The sequence below is a fragment of the Cynocephalus volans genome, chromosome 17 (assembly GCF_027409185.1).
Source record: "Cynocephalus volans isolate mCynVol1 chromosome 17, mCynVol1.pri, whole genome shotgun sequence".
Classification (NCBI taxonomy): domain Eukaryota; kingdom Metazoa; phylum Chordata; class Mammalia; order Dermoptera; family Cynocephalidae; genus Cynocephalus; species Cynocephalus volans.
The window spans coordinates 22008623-22024642 of record NC_084476.1 but is presented as its reverse complement, the minus strand read 5'-3'; the positions used below and the strand labels follow the sequence as shown (position 1 = coordinate 22024642).

Here is a 16020-nt window from a genome sequence, read left to right as displayed (position 1 = left end):
GAGAGAGCAGGAACATTGTAGCCAGAAGTCCTGGGTTTAAATCCAAGTTCTATTATTTATTGGGTAAGTAGCCACATCCAAGTCATTGTATTCCTGTGAACCCCAGTGTACCCCATATGAAGTGGTGGTAGTGATAGCTGACATTTATTAGCACTGAATATATGCCAGGCACCATGCTAAGGGACATGATTTATTCTTCACAGACATGCTATGAAGTAAGAAGTGTGAGTACCCCCACTTTACAGTGAGGAAATTGAGGCACAGAGAGGTTAGGGAACTTGGAAATGGTGAAGTCAAGATCTGAACTCAGGCAGTCTGCTCTGGAGATTTTAACCCTGGCTTGATAACAATCCTCTCCTTAGCTATACAATAGAATTTCCAGGAGGTGACAGTAGAAAACGGGTATAAAACCATTTTTTAAAACCGTAAACTATTAGCGTATTGAAAATGCTGAGCAAGAAGGTGAATCTTAAGTTGTAAACTTTCCGACCTTGTTCAACTTTGTTCAAAAAAGTGTTTCTCCCTCCTATCTATTTCATCTTCCCCTTCCACTTGAGCACATGCCCTCTCTTTACCTCTCCTTTCCAGCATTCTTCCTCTGTTCAAATACGTTGGCTTTGGTGGAATTTGGACTCAATGATGAAAAGCAAAATAATAGCCAAACTCAAAAGTACTTGTGCTTTTATTAAAAAAAAAAAAAAAAAAAAAATACAATCAGGTACTGTCCAGATGTGTTTTGGAAAGGAAGATCTCTTTAAAAATCTTTAGTTTTCATCATCATTATTATTATTATATTAATAATATTAATCATATCCTTAAAACTGAAACAGTATTGCTTTTCTGGTTTCTGTTGTTTGAAATGTAAAAAATAAAAAGGGACGGCTTCCAATGACACATTTAATCTTTACGAACAAAAATAATGATAATTAATTATACAGCTTTGTGTAAAATATGGCAGGTTCTAAAACAAACTACCACTGTACAGCCTACCCCCTCTCCCATTCCCAGAGCCACTCAAGAGAAGAGAAAACCACTGTGATGCTGTCACTAGGAAGATATTTGCTGACTCTCACAGTGAACAGAAACCTGCTGGAGACTGATGTCTTTGGCGCGAAGGACGTAATGACAGAGTAGATGAGGCCCTTGTGTTGCTGTTGGCCCCAGTAAGCCATGGTCAACCTTGACACCTGCCAAATGCCCAGGTGTGGACTGATGGTGAGGCTGGTTGCACTGATCCTTTGGTAAAATCCTGTCCTTTCTCTGGGCCCTACTCCTTTTTCACCCAGTTGTCCCTGGAGTTTATGCCCGTTTACGCCTGCCTTCGAGATTTCGGAAGTTGCTGGGTCTCAGCTTCATCTCAGCGAACTGGATCGAATGTTCATGGCCCTTCCAGTGGAACCAGTTAACGCCCTGCAAGAAAGAGAAGGCTCCAGGTTGGTTTCCATTAGGCGAGGTGTTCCCTCTCATTGCTATTTGCTTGTTCAGACAAAACAAGTTCTGTTTTCAACTTGACCTTTTGGTACATCCCAGCTGTCTCTTGCCTATTTCTCTGTGCATCTCTGTGGTGGAAATTTGCAAGGGGGCTGGCTGAATATGAACCAATTTTTCACCTTAGTCAGAAGTCACCTGAATTTGCACTGAGATTTGGCCTGCTGTCTTGAAACAAAACGGTGGCTGATGAACTTGCCATCCTTAGGCATAGATTCTGAAGAAAACCAGGTTGTGATTGGAGGCTACAGGACTGAGTGGCTCTAGGCAGGGTGTGTGTGTGTTTATAATTTATCGACTTTTTGTGGAGTATTTTAATAGGGGTTTGGTATAGAACAGTAGAAATGACAGAGGTGGAACACAAGTTTTGCAACCTGACATACAAGGTTAAACACGAGTGCTCTCGCTTGAGAAATAAATGGTCTTGAACAAGTTATCAAATCCTTCTGGGCCTCAGTTTCACTACCTTTTTTTTTTTTCTTTCTTAAGATCTGATAATGCCAACCTTGAAAGATGCTCTGAAGATTAAATGAGTTTGTAAAGAAGCTATCACAGGGCTGGGCACATCATAGGTGCTTGGTAAATACTACTTCCCCAATCTCAAGTTGGGAGAAATATCTTTGAAATTTTGGCCAAAGCTTTTCTACCAGAAAAGACTATTTGTGTCCAGGTTTCCTGGGACTGTGTTTGATTGTTCAGCAGTGTCCACAGATGGCAGAGTCTGCCCCATAAGTACACACAGCCCCGGGCCCCACTGTATGGGTGGGGCCTGGACTCGGTAACTTCTGCTGCAGACAGTGAGGCCACCACCTGGGCACTGACCCCACTCCTCTTTAAACTGTGCAAGGCTCACGGGAACATGTTCATGGACAAGTTAATGGCTAGCGAAATGAACGAAAAAGTAGAGATGCTTTATTTGATTCTAACTTTTTAGCATGCACTGACATGGGGTGGTCTCTGATCTACGGGGAGGTCGGATTTAGGAACAGCTGGCTCATTTCATGGGCGAACATGCCTGTAATCAGTTACAGTGAGGTCCTGCAGCCCGACAGCTTGCTACACACACTGCCTTCCTCTGCCCTTATTTTGCCTCTGATAGAAGTTCAGGACTGGAAGCCAAGTGCTCCGTGTACTGTGGTAAAGACTGAAGCCAGAGAGGGAAAGTGACTTCACAGAGGCCACACAGCATCCCGAGCAGAACCAGAGCTGGGACCAAGCTCCTGTGACTCCTTTATGGCCTTCTACGTCATCTCCTTCATTTTCCAAGATTGGATGGAAGGATGGAAAAAGAGGTCTCCTTTTTGACCTACAGCTTTTTTTCTTTTTTTCAGAAGGACTTTGTATTACACTGTTGTGAGGGGAGTGGGTAATAAAAAGTGGAAGTATTATTGAGGCAACATAACAAGATGGGGAGAACACAGGACTGGTGTCAAAAGGGGTCCTTTAACTCTTGCCTCCTCTGTAACAGGCGTAAGAAGCCATGTGCTAATTCTCTTGCAGGGTAAAGGTGATAAGCTCATGAGGTCAAGAAGGTAAGAGCACTAGGAGAAGTGTCAGAAATTATCTCAAGGTAAGATCTACATTCATTTAAGGTTACAGGTATCATTTGCTAACAGTTAATTCAGGCATAAGTACATATCAGAATGACCAGTGATGGAGAGTGGCAGGTTCCAATACCTGCCGCATGTCAGGAATCACCTGTAAAACCTACCAAAAAAAAAAAAAACAAAAAAAACGAAAAAACCCCAAAACCAAAACACCGCCAACCAAAACGGTAGAAATAAGCAAAAAGATGAGATGCTGCATCCCACCCACGATCATCAGATCAGAATCCCTGGGGTCCTAAGGTGTAATTTGGGTCTTTGCACTTTTACATAACCCTTGGGATCCCAATGAGGAGAAGTGGTAAGAATCTTGGAGGTCCAGGGATCACTGTGGTGCGACCCTGCGAGAATACCCATTTCTTCTCCATGGGGTGGGGGCGAGCTTCCCAGAAGGGACGAGGGCAGGGGCTTGGTCATGATTCAGTAGCCAGTCTCACTTGACTTTAGCCACATTTCAGGCACATGCTGGCACAGGCAGGGCTCTGCGCCAGGTAGGTTACTGAATTTGTTTCGCTCACCTATTTCCAAAGGGGATCTCAAAAGTCCTTTTCTTTGATTGCAGAAGTCCTGCTAGAGTTGTGTGTGGAGCAGAAAAGTGCCAGGGACTGGAAGTGGGGAGATCTGGCTCTGCCTCCAGCTCCACTCTGTGACCTCAGGAAAGGCACCTTTCTCTGGGCCTTGGTCCCTTCATAAAATGAAGGGATTTAAAGTCTGCAGACTTCTTCCAAGGTGTTCTTAGGGTTCGAAAGGTGCCTCCAGGCCATGGTCTGCCAGGGTCTGTACCATCCCTGCTATACCTAAGTGGCCTCCACTTGTATCTGCTTTATTTTGGGGTTCAGACAGATTTGGACTGAGAAAAGCTTTGTATGTTTGGAATTCACTTGACCAGTGGTTCTCCTTGGGACCTTCAAGGGCTAACACTTGCTGTTTCTATTTTGCCTGACCTATAGTGTCACTGAGATTTCTCACTGTGTTGGGAGAAAACATGCTGTCATATGCTTGAGGTTCCTGCCTCCCAGTCTCAGCCACGATGGAGGAGCTGAACTGTCCTCTCATCACCCAAGCCCTGCCTGCTCTGGGCCCTCACAGTCCACTCACCTGACTGTGGCTGTTGTCCCCATATCTCCCCATTAGGTTGACACGGTGACAGTTCCTGTACCAGAAAGCCCCCTTGTAGGACAGGGCACAGTTGGTGATGGCTGCGTCTGTGTCCTTGTCGAAGGTGGAGAAGGATCTGCCATTGTGGTAGGCCATGGAGTCACCTGGGAGAGAGAGAAAATATAGATCTGAGGATTCCCAGCTGGAATTGACTTCTGGGCTGTGAAGGGCAGAACCAGAGGTGACAACTCAAAGGTCCTGGGGTGAGCTGACTTGAACATTGAACCCAGAGTCAGAAGTGAATGTGGGACTGGATGGGCCATGAGTGTCACCCCCAGGGCTCCTTTATGGTAGATGCAGCATAATGTGGTAGAAAGAGGGCTGTAGGTGGCTTGGAGGGTCCAGCTTCCAGTCCCATCTCTTTTACTCTCTATCCATGACCTTGCACAAGCCGAGCCTCTTGCTAAACCTCAGTTTTCTTATCTGTAAAATGGAACCAGCACATTGATTCTATCTTCCTCACAGTGTTGTTGTGACAATAGATATGAAGGTGTACTCTAAATGGTAGAGTGGTATGCAAATAGTCATGGTTGCTATTTTTGTAATTTTTTCTGCATTCCCTTTACATAAAAAAGCTCAGAGTAAGGGAGAAATCTGCATTTAATAATGGTGTGCTTTTCCCCACATACAGGTAGTTATAGCCATAATTATAATTAAGTCCTTCAGATATTAGATGCCACCGAATAGCCTGTGTATTAAATAGTCATTTTTTAAAGTGTCAGATTTCCCTGATAAACACTGATCAGTGTTCCCTGATTTTTAGGCAAGAAGCTTATTTATATAACATTTGGGAATCTAGTTTGTAATTTAATATATTGAATTTTAGGAGCATTTCAGTGCCATTTTTTTTTTTTAGTTCCCTCACTTCCAACCTAGGCCAAGTGCTGTGCATGAACATTTCATGACACCAAGGTACTGTACTCTGATAATTTGCAGCAAGTTGCCTTTTTAACTGATGATGCTACTGGGAGCATGAGGCTGGCAGTAAGATATGACGAAACTGGGGGCTCTCCCAGAAAGTGCAGCTTTCCTACTGTCCCAGTGAAGGGCAATGTTAGAGCTCAGGCTCTCACTGGAAGTACAGAGACAGGAATGGAGGCCACATTTCTGCCACTTGTGGATTTGCTTGTGTGTAACAGTATCCTTCCTGCCTGAAGCCATCTCAACCAAAGAGGTGTTTACTGTCAGGGAATAAAATGTCAGATTCTCTGGAGGGATGCAAGAACTAAAGCAACTTTTGCCCCTGGATATCTGTCTTCATTATCACCAAACTGCCATCTCAAAAGGGCTTTGTGCCTTCTTAGATTGAGCCTGGCTTTTGGCAACCCTTTATCTGGAGACTTTTCCCGTTATGGATGTTTTCTCTTGTCTGCATCTAGACTTGCTTCCACGTTCAATAAGCTGTTTTACCTTGGGAAAATCAATGAGCTTTTCTGAGCCTGTTTCCTCATGCATTTAATTACAGCATTTTCCTGAAATTTTTTTTTGTGAGGATTAAATGGCGATAATGCAGATAAAATATCTACGACAGACGGTGCTATGTAGTAGGCCTTAATGCAGGTCATTTTTTAAATTATTTGTCCTCTAACTTGCAGCCAGAAAACCATACAAAGACCATTTCAAGTCAAAGAAATCTTCATAACCTGAGCTAGGGGTTGTCAACCAGACAAGGAATGAAAGGGTCACGTATGAGGTAGTGAGCTCTGGTCATGGGGGTATACAGGCTGAGGCTGGGTGGCCATGTTGCAGGGATGCCTAAATGGGAGGCAAGCAGTTAAGTGATGGAGTCAACTGCTACTCAAAGTGTGGTCCGCAGCCCAGCAACACCAGCACCATTAGCATCACCAGGAAACTTGTAAGAAATGCAGAATCTTGGCTCCACCCCAGATGTCTTGTGTCAACACCTGCACATTAACAGGATCCCTGGTGGGTCATATCCCCTTAACCAATTGAGAAGCACTAGATTAGATGAATACTAAGGCTGTTGAGAGACTTTTTTTTTTATCAGTCTGCAACTGATATCTAAAAATGCATAAGAAAGACATATTTTGAATGAGGAGAGTTACAAATCAATCCTGATTGCCCTGATTTCCAACCTTTGTTTCAGTGACCAAAATTTCTATCCAACCCTTTTCAATTACAGTTCTTCTGTGTTAGCACCTAGTAGATGTACAAATACTTGTTGATTCAATACATGGATAAATTAATGAAGGAGGGAATAAAGGAATAAAGAATGGAAGAATGAGCTGAGCACTCCAGGAAGTTTTCTGTGGTTCCTTAGGTGCTGAGTGTGCTGTCCTGTACCTGCTGTCCCGCTGTACCCCTCCACCTTTAGCTTGTAGCGAGTCTTGGCGTCTCCCACGCTGAACCTGTCGTACACGGCGAAGGCTGTCTCCCCGCGGTCCTTCAGGTCCACCCGGAGCTCGTACTGCCCTTGGGCTGTGATTTTGCTCAGGTTGTCCAACCCTGTGGACACAGGCAAGGGTTGCTAACAAGCACAAGTGACAGAGACCATCATTTCTATTCCACCCTGTAACAGCAGCCTCTGGGTACACGCCAAAGAGGTTTGCTTCACACGGACCTGGGCTTGAAACTTCCTCTGCTCTTTGCTAGAACAACACAAATCAAAATATGTGATGTTTCTGAGCCTCAGGTAAAATCAAGTTGACATCTTTGCCCTACTAACCTCCTAGTGTTTCGTGAAGATCAAAAGAGATAAAGTGTGAAAGCATCTTTTACTCTAAAGCTGCTTACAGACAAAAGGCAATGGATGGTGATGGGAGGAACATTCCAGGCCCAGGCAGTGATGCACAGAACAGTGCTTCGTGCAGGTGGGAGGGTGTCTGAGGTGCGTGGATGGATGAATGATGGCAGTGCACTGGTGATGTGGGAGATTTCAAACTGCAGCTCCACTGCTCATTGGCTAGGTTCCTCTGTGAGGCTCTGTTTCCTCACGTGCAAGACGGGAATTCTGCACTTTGCCAGGGTGCTATGAGGGTTAGAGGTTATGGCTGTAAAGGACCCATCTCAGCACCTGGAGCACAGTTGACAGCACAGAAGGGAAGCAGTCAGTAATATCAGTAAGGACAATTCTGTGAACGGTTCAGTGAATGACGAAAGGCTTGGTTAATTCTTAAGGGCTGGCTGTTGGCTGTCCCTTGATCAGATTTTTATTTTTAGTGATCCAGAGCATTTAAATAGCCTTTTCCATGAATAATTTGATATTGTGTGTCTACTACCGGAACCAGTTTTCTCCTAATCCATTTCTCTCCCATAGGTCTCTGTGGGTTAGGAAAAATGACGAAAAGGGCAGAAATAGTGTTTTAAACACAAATATGCAGGGCTGCATTACCAAGCCAGAATTCTTCTCTGCGGTCCCCAAATCCAGCAGCATAGGCCTTCCAGTTTCGGTAGAAGTCCTCGTGTCCATTTTTGCGTCTCAGGAACACCTATAAACATATCAATGAATCTGGGTGCACCTAAGCTTCTGAAGGAAAGGGGGCATTTTTCTTTAGAGGAGGAAACATCAAACTGTGGGAAGAGCACCAGTCCCTAGCTCCGTTCATCACTAATTTGCCATGTGACTTTGGACAGGTCACCTCCCTTCTCTAACCCTTGGTGTGCCCACCTGAAAAGTAGGCATGAAAAATACTCCCCAGTTTTGGATAATAATGGTTTGTCAGTGTAGGTTCAGCAATTGTAACAAATGCACCAGTATGGTGCAGGATGTTGATAATGTGGGAGGTTGTGTGTGTGTGTGTGTGTGTGTGTGTGTGTGTGTGTGTGTGTGTGGCACGGGGCAGGGGGTATATGAGCACTCTGTGTACTTTTTGCTTGGTTTTGTTGTTAACCTAAACTGTTCTAAAAAAATAAAGTTTATCAATTAAAAGAAACTACTACCCAGGTCGCATGGTAATGGGGCTGAAACAATTCATGTAAAACTCTTAGCATAGTGCCTGGTAGATAATAATGCTAAGTCAGTACTAATTAGTGTAAGTAATGGGTTCAACGAGCACTGTCATTTATACATCACAGAGTTGTCTGATGAAAATCAGATGAGATTTTTTTCATCTCCCAACTCTTTCCCATTCCTCTGTTTAAGAGAGAATTCCTGAGGGCCTCTGTGTGGCAGACACTATCTTGCAAAACCTCATGCACCTGGTGTCAGTGCACAGGGAGGGGAGGAGTTCTGGGTCCTCTCCCACCTCCCTCATGCCCGAGAGCTCTGGAGTCCCTGCTGATACTCACGATCCATCCACCCCCATCAGAGGTCATGTCACAGAAGACTTCCAGCCCCTGAGCCTTATCTCCATGTAGATAAATGGTGTAGAGGCCAGAGGTCGTGTCTCCATTCAGCATTGCTTGAGAGCAGTCCCTGGGGAATGGGTACAGGAGTCCAGCTGTGGAATAAGGAGAAATAGTGACTCAGAGCAGGAGGACTGGGTAGGAGCTTTCAAACTGTAGTTCAACTGTTTATTGGCTAGAGTCCTATGGGCACACAACTTAGCCTTTCTGAGTCTCCATTCCCTCATGTGCAATATGGGGGTAAAATCTACTTTGTGGGGGCACTAGGAGGCTTAGAGGTTATGGACATGCAGGACACATCTTAGTCCTTTACACTGATGGAAACTGTCAATGATATTGGTGGGAGGAGAGTGGAGATGCCGTGAAGGGCATGTGTCAGGTTGACCTGGACCTACTTGGTCCAGATGAACACCAGGCACTGGCTGGGATGGCTGGCATTCTAGCACCTGGTGGCTGGCTCAATGTGGATCAGGGCACTCTATTAGGGAACAGGCTGCTTCAAGAATCTGATAAAAGCTTTGGATCTTCAAGCCCCCCAGAAAAATACATTTTAATCCACAATATGGATGTGTCTCAGCCTCTCCAGAGGATTCTGAGATAAACCTGCCACTTGCTTGCTGTGTGACACTGGAGAAGTCATTTCACTGTCCTGAGCCTGGGAATCTTAAAGGGATAAAGCAAGAATGCCTGGGGAATTTACAAGTGCAATAATGTCATGCAAAGGAAAACCTGATAGAAATGGACAATCTCGGGGCTGTGTTTAGTAGGTGGCTGGAGAACTGATGGTCATAGCAGTTCTTTTTTCTGATCCAATGACCCCCCCCCACTAGACGTTCATCTAATATGTATTATGAGCTATTTTCTTGTTTATTTAACAGCCCTCATCTAAGAACATCTTCAGGGCACACTCATAGTTTTGTGTTACCAGCAGCTGGCACAAGATATGGTGAAGAAGCGCCTTCCTCAGTAGATGTGTACAGAATGATTGTTGAGTGAATCATGGATGGCAGGGCTCTCCAAAAGTTAGCTAGTCCCATACTTAGGAATGGACACTGCCTCTTATTCACTAACAGAACAACTTGCACATTTGGCATCTACAGAAGACACCCAGTGGCAGGTGCAGGGTGAGGCTCCCTGGCCCTGGAATACCTGAGCCCAACCCTGACCCTAACTCACAGGGTAGTCTTCAGCAGGACATTTAGTCTCTGGAAGCCTCTGTTTTTCCTCCAGGAAAGTGGGCATGATAATGCTATCACACTGTACCAGCTTTGTGGGAGGACCGTTTGTGATTTTGTACATGGACAAGCTTTGTAAATGCTTATGTGCTGAAGGAGAAGGGAAGGGACACTGAGCTTATATTGAGCATTGATAAAAAAAAGGGCCACACATTTCTATGGACCACACACTGGGCTGGGTGTTCAAATACAATACCTCATAAGCCCTTGTGAGAAGGGATGGTTGTTAATCCCATTGTACAGATGAAGAAACTGAGGCTTATAGAATGGAGGAAAATTTCCTAAGGCACACAGAGCAAGTGGTGGAGATGGGGATTGAGTCCAGATGGGTTCACTACTAGCCCTCCCTCCTTTTCAGCAGGATGCCTGTAAATCCCCTCACCCACATTCCTCAGGTAGTAGCAGGGAACTGATCCTTGTCAGAGATTTGTTTGAGAAATTTAAAGTAGAAGTCAAAGGGGAAGTGGAGGGTTGATTCAGTCAAAGTCAGATCTTAAGGCACAGTCACACCCTTGGCGTTCTTACTGGTAGTGAAGATAGTCTGGGTCAGCTTGCTCCTCAGGGGCCCATCCAGTGCCTGGATCTTGGCTGTGTAGTGGGTGGATGGGCTCAGGTCTGCTAGGCTGTAGGAGGTAGTTTCTGGACCCACAACGACTTCCTAAGTTCAGAAGAAAGAATATAATAGCTTTTGGTCACAGAAATTCTCAAGACATAGATGATACATTCACTCATTCATTCATCCATCTATGCATTTATTCATTCAACAAGAATCCACTGAGTTCCCACTTTTTGCCAGGTTCCATGTGTCCTGCTGGGATGTCAGAGATGGAGAGAGTGCAGCATACGCAAAGGTCCTGGGGCCAGAAGGGGTAGATCAAGTTAAAATAATATGAAGAGGCAATAACCTACCTCAACTGTACTTGATTTCAGGTGGCAGAGCAGTGCCAAAGGCTACTAGATTGCAAAGGGCCTTAAATGCCATGCTTTAGAATTTGTGCCTTATCGTTTTAGGGAAGAGGGAGCCCTGAAAGATTTTTGAACAAGTGAATGACAATGATAAGAACACAGCTATGTCTTAAGATGCTTAATCTGGTGGCAAGAAGAATTACACAAGGGGCAAAGGGCTTTGAGGCCAGCCAGGTCAATGGTTCCTGAATATAGCTCTTTATCATAGCCCTCTGAGAAGCTTTAAAACAATATGGTGCCTGGACCCCCTCCCAGACTGACTGAATAAAGCCAGAAGTAGGGCCTGGACATGTGTGTATTTAAGAAACTCCCAGATGATTCTGATGTGCAGTCAGGTTGGGGAATCAGGAAATGATTGAAATAGCTCAGTGGGCTTGGCATGAGGAAGGCTAGAGCTGACATAGCGAGACTCTTCTAAAACAGAAATATCCCGGAGAGATGGATGTGCGACCCTCTCTAAGTATGCCTGTGGTTTGTAGCTGGTCTTGCTGTTCAGAGGAGGTGATCAGTTTCAGTTTGCAGGAGATCCTCTTTCTTTTCAAATCCTCTTGCTAGCCTCCAGTTCCTTTCAGCAGATGACCATGGTGTCTGGGATTGGAATTCAACCTGCACTCCTATTAAAGCAAACCCAACACTTTTCTATAACCTTCAAACATGGCCCGCTGGGTTTAAGCAGTAATGAGTCAGTGCAGAGACTCCTGGAAGGTTCTCCTGCATCCTGGGAACTAGGACGGGATGTTATCCTGATTTTTCCAAAGGGAGAATTGAGTTTCAGAGAAGCTAAGAGACTTGCTCTCAGTCCATAATTTGTTGGTGGCAGAGCATGATCTTGCATCCTGTCTAGAACTCTTTTTTCTTACACCACGTTGATTTTTTTTGTGTGTGTATGAAACATATAAAGCTGGGGGTTGGACATGCAGGAAAATAAACCAGAGCAAGTGCCCATTTAATACCAATGACCCAGTGACCTTTAAACAGCTCTCAGGTCTGGTTCCTGGGGAAAGGATTAACTGTCAGGTACAAAATGGCTCATTGAATTACTTGGGGATGCAATTACCTATTAGCTACCTAGGCTGCTGCACAAAGTTGTTTTCTAGGCACTTAAGGTAGATCAAAATGAGACTCATGATTCAGGTAAACACAGAATGCCTGACTGGGAGGGGACCTTGGAGATGAGTGAGTCCAATTTACTCTTTTAGCAGATGTGAACACTGAAACCCAGAAGATAAAGGACTTGCCTCAGTTTACATAGTGAGCTAATTCATTGTTATACCAGTTGCAGGAAGGGCCACAATAGTAACTAGATATGTGTCACTTCTGGTTAAACATAACAGATTGGATGCACATGCTCGTTTATCTAACTTGCTGCTGAGACCCACCCAAAAGAGAGTAACGGAATATAAGGTATAAACCCACAAAGACAAAGAAATAGGAGAGGAGACAGCAACAGGCATGTGATGTCAACAGAATCTTGGCTGATGGAAGTTGGTGGTGTGAGACCACCGAGGGGCAGCATGGAGTGAACCAGGGATGACAAACTGCAGTGGGCAGAGCCCGTCAGAGGCTAGTTGGCAGAGCATGGAGTCCAGCAAGTTCAGGAATGGAATGTGTACAGAAGCAAAGATGCCTTTGAAGGCCAGGGTGGGGTGTGGCTGAACAAAGGTTTCATTTGTCTAAAAGCTTTGTATAAGACAGTTAGATCCCCAGATCTCCCCAGCCCCTCTAACAGTCCAGATGACTGCCCTTCCCCATCCAGATGGCAGGCTGAGCTTTATTCCCTGGAGAGGTTGAGTCAGAGAGGAGGCTCTGGATTCAAATACGCCAGGCTCAGCTGTCAGGGAGGGCAGCGTGTTACACTGGAAACACAAGATGAGGTGATGGTTTGTACCCAGTAAGAGTCCAGACTTTATGGTACTGATATTTGGGGGTCTCCCAACAAAATTGCTGGATACTCTCCCAGTCACTCTACAATGAACCCCACAGTTGACAGACACTGCTTGTAACCTGGAACTTCCAATCAGTATTACCCTTCCCAGCTCAAGTACAGAAAGACAGATCAGGACTAAGAGACATTGGGTGGAAGTCTCCAGCATGAAGAAGGGAGACCCAAACCAAACCAAACCAAACCACAGCAGTGAAACAGAAAAAAGAACCTTGGAAGAAACACTGTGCAGGTTGTAGAATAAAATACCAATAACATATTATTAGAGACAAAGAGAAGAAAATACACAAAACACAAACAAAATGCTAGAAAAAGATGAATGTGCAGAAACTAAGTAAAAGATATTGGAAATATAAAGTATGATAACTGAAATGAAAAATTCAATAACAAATTTGGAAGGTAAAGTTTAGAAAATTTCTTTCACTTGTCTGAAGGTCTAAAGTTATTTCAAATTAAAAAGTGAAAGTTTATGGGTAGAAAATATAAATACTATTAACAATGGATGTAAATGGTATTAACAGTTGATGTCATAAGAACGTGGTGAAATATACTGCAATATATAATGCAGTGATACCATCTGTGAGATAATGTATACAGCAAAGATGCACAAGAAGCTCCTGGTCTTTGCTCAATAAAACATTAAAGGGCCAAGAGTCCAGTTCCTAAAATGTCCTCAAGATTTGTAAGCAGTGGTTCTTGCTCTGATCTGGTTAAAATGAGAGAGGCTGTAGAATATGATTCAAAAGGTCTGGTGTGGCATCTAGTCCCAACTGATTTTTTTTTTTAGCTCTGCAGCCGCACTGGGGTAGAAGAACAGCATTGGGCAATTCTTCCCTATTGTGAAGATCATGTGACTGTTTCAACCAGAACTGGGGAGTTGTTATCTACTTCAGATACCTTGACTGTACCGTCCACAGATTCATAGACCAGGAGGTAACCAGTGACTGATGCCTGGGGGGGTCGCCAGCTGAGGAGGGCTGTTTCTGACTGAACCTCAGTAGCAGTCAAGTCTTTTGGAGAATCGAGGTCTGGAGAAGACAAGACAATTAATATCAAATAAGTCAACAAATGTAGGACAGTGGCTGGGTATCAAGAGGACTGGTTTCAAGTCCTTTCCCTGCCACTGACTGATGTGACCTTGGACAAGAACCTTCCCCATCTGCAGGTGAGGAGATTGAGCCATATGATCTCCCATCACTGGGTTCATGAGGTCTTCATCAGCCTTGGTTAGATTTGGGGAGAAAGATAGCTGGAAAAAACTATTATGAACATCATTGCCAACCCCCCTTTTTTAGTAAGAGGACAGATGAACATGCACTTGCCCTGATCAAGAGGACATTTCCTCCATTTTCCTGTTTGCTGAAGTTTGTAAAAAAGTTCTCAATGTATAAAAACTCAATAGACATCTAGGAAAACTTGCATGAACAGTCCTCTTCAAAAATATTTCTCCACCTGGACTATGGATCATTAAATGCTGGCTTTAGGGCTAGTTGGGGACTGTTTTTCCACTTAAAAAGCCCTCCTCTTAAAATCTTTTCTTCGTCCATGGGGAGAACAAGGTCATTTCAGTTCAAGAGAGAATGGTGTGTTTCTTTGTCCTGGTGGAGTGGCACTGGTGAATTTAACTGATGCTGATGTCATCACATTGCAAGGGCCTGACTTAAGAAAGAAGAGTTGGCGAGGGGTTACCGCATAAGATACAGGCTGGGGGGCGGGGGGGGGGGGCGTCTCAGCAAGGAGAGCTCCCAGCTCTCGGTGTCTCTGTACCTGTTGTGAACTTGGTAGTGATGGTTGCGCTCTTCTGGGGCCCTTTCTCCGCAAAGATTCTCAGTGTATATTCTGTGGCAGGCTCCAGGTCGGCCAGAGCATACTCCATTGTGTTCCCGGACACTGTGCGTGTAATTTCTGGCACTAAACATGAAATACACATACCAAGGCAGTTACCTCTTGCTGTCTGAGCCATCAGTGGACTCAGCAAACAGCACACACCTCCCTCTAACACAGAAACTTTCAGTGACCCTGCACAAATACAGGTTTGATTTCTGAAATGACTCACTCCCCTTTCTCTTTCTTGAGCACTCACCTCATACGTAAAGGATTTACTCATATGGAGACTGGAGTTTTCCAGGCGCCAAATCAGAAGGAAGGGGAACTGGGGGTCAGGAGGGTTTTTTTTCCACATGGCATACTGGCTGCAACAGCTTTGAGGCTGGGACCCAGGAACGAACCAGAGGGGAGATGCAGGTCACATTCCCAAGCCTTGGGCTACCCAAGTTTAACTTGTCCTGTTGCTTGCTGTCTCCTCTGTTTCACTTGCGTACACATCCTTTCATAATTTACCAAATGTTGTTAAATCAGGCTGAGGGATCACAAAAGTCAGGCAGCTGTAGACTTACTGGCCCACTGGGTCACCTTCAATGGTGGAAACCAAACCACTGTGCCCATTTGTCTATTTATTCCTAATCGTGGGTGACCAACCATCCTGGTTTGCCAGGGACTGAGGGGTTTCCCAGGTGTGGAAATTTTAGGGCTAAAACTGGGCAATTCCCCAGAAAACTGGGACAAGTTGGTCACCCCGCCTCATCATCTATGAGCCCCTGGCCCCTCCTGAACCAGGTCCTTTGTTAGCCCTGAATCCACAATTTCCATGATTCCTCTGAGCTATACCCTAATTTATTCTTGTGAGGCAACACCATCTTCCCTGACTCAGAAGAGTTTGCTCACAGGGAAAGTTTAAGAATTAAAGAGTAAAAAGTATAAACCCAAATCCCCCTTCTTCATCCCCACCTTTGCTCTATCCTCACAAAGATCTCCATTAGGGGGTTACCAGGGCTGAGTTAAAATTTTCAGAATTTCTATGCACAGATTTGTTGTCCTCTCATATTGTCACTGAAAGCAAAATAATACTGATCTATCAAATATGAAACTTACATACACTTAGAAATTAAAATGGCAAAATACTGTCTATATTAGCTCATTAAAAAATTAGGGATGGGTTCATCGACGAGGACTCTCTTCTCCTCTCTCTTGTTTCTATTTGATTTTACTTCCTGGTGGCCAGGTTTACTGGTGCCCTAAGCAAGAGTTTAATCTGCCAACTGGTTAAATTAGCACAGGTGGTTGCAAGAACAAGGAAAAATAATTTCTGATTTTCCAATTCAATTGAGCCTCTGAGAAGCCCAGGCTCTCCAGTCCTACCTGAGAAGTCTATATAAGATTTTAGATTCTGGACGCCTTCTCTGTAAAGGATAAGAGCTGCTTCTTGATAGGCAGAGAGATGAGCAGGAGAAGAAGAACAGGATAGGAAAACAGGTGGGCACTG

General features: G+C 44.5%; 1 protein-coding gene across 2 annotated transcripts in view; it reads right to left on the bottom strand.

Moving 5' to 3' along the window:
• Positions 1 to 731: 731 nt before the first annotated feature.
• Positions 732 to 16020, bottom strand: part of TNC (tenascin C) — a 90058-nt gene continuing 74769 nt past the window's right edge. For both annotated transcript variants that reach the window (XM_063082326.1, XM_063082327.1), the window contains 8 exons: positions 14466 to 14609; positions 13596 to 13726; positions 10316 to 10448; positions 8499 to 8650; positions 7603 to 7699; positions 6555 to 6716; positions 4191 to 4354; positions 732 to 1410 (listed from right to left, as the gene is read on the bottom strand). In XM_063082326.1, coding sequence (XP_062938396.1) covers positions 1300 to 1410; positions 4191 to 4354; positions 6555 to 6716; positions 7603 to 7699; positions 8499 to 8650; positions 10316 to 10448; positions 13596 to 13726; positions 14466 to 14609 — 1094 coding nt within the window. In that variant the 3' untranslated portion in view covers positions 732 to 1299. The remainder of the gene's footprint in view (positions 1411 to 4190; positions 4355 to 6554; positions 6717 to 7602; positions 7700 to 8498; positions 8651 to 10315; positions 10449 to 13595; positions 13727 to 14465; positions 14610 to 16020) is intronic.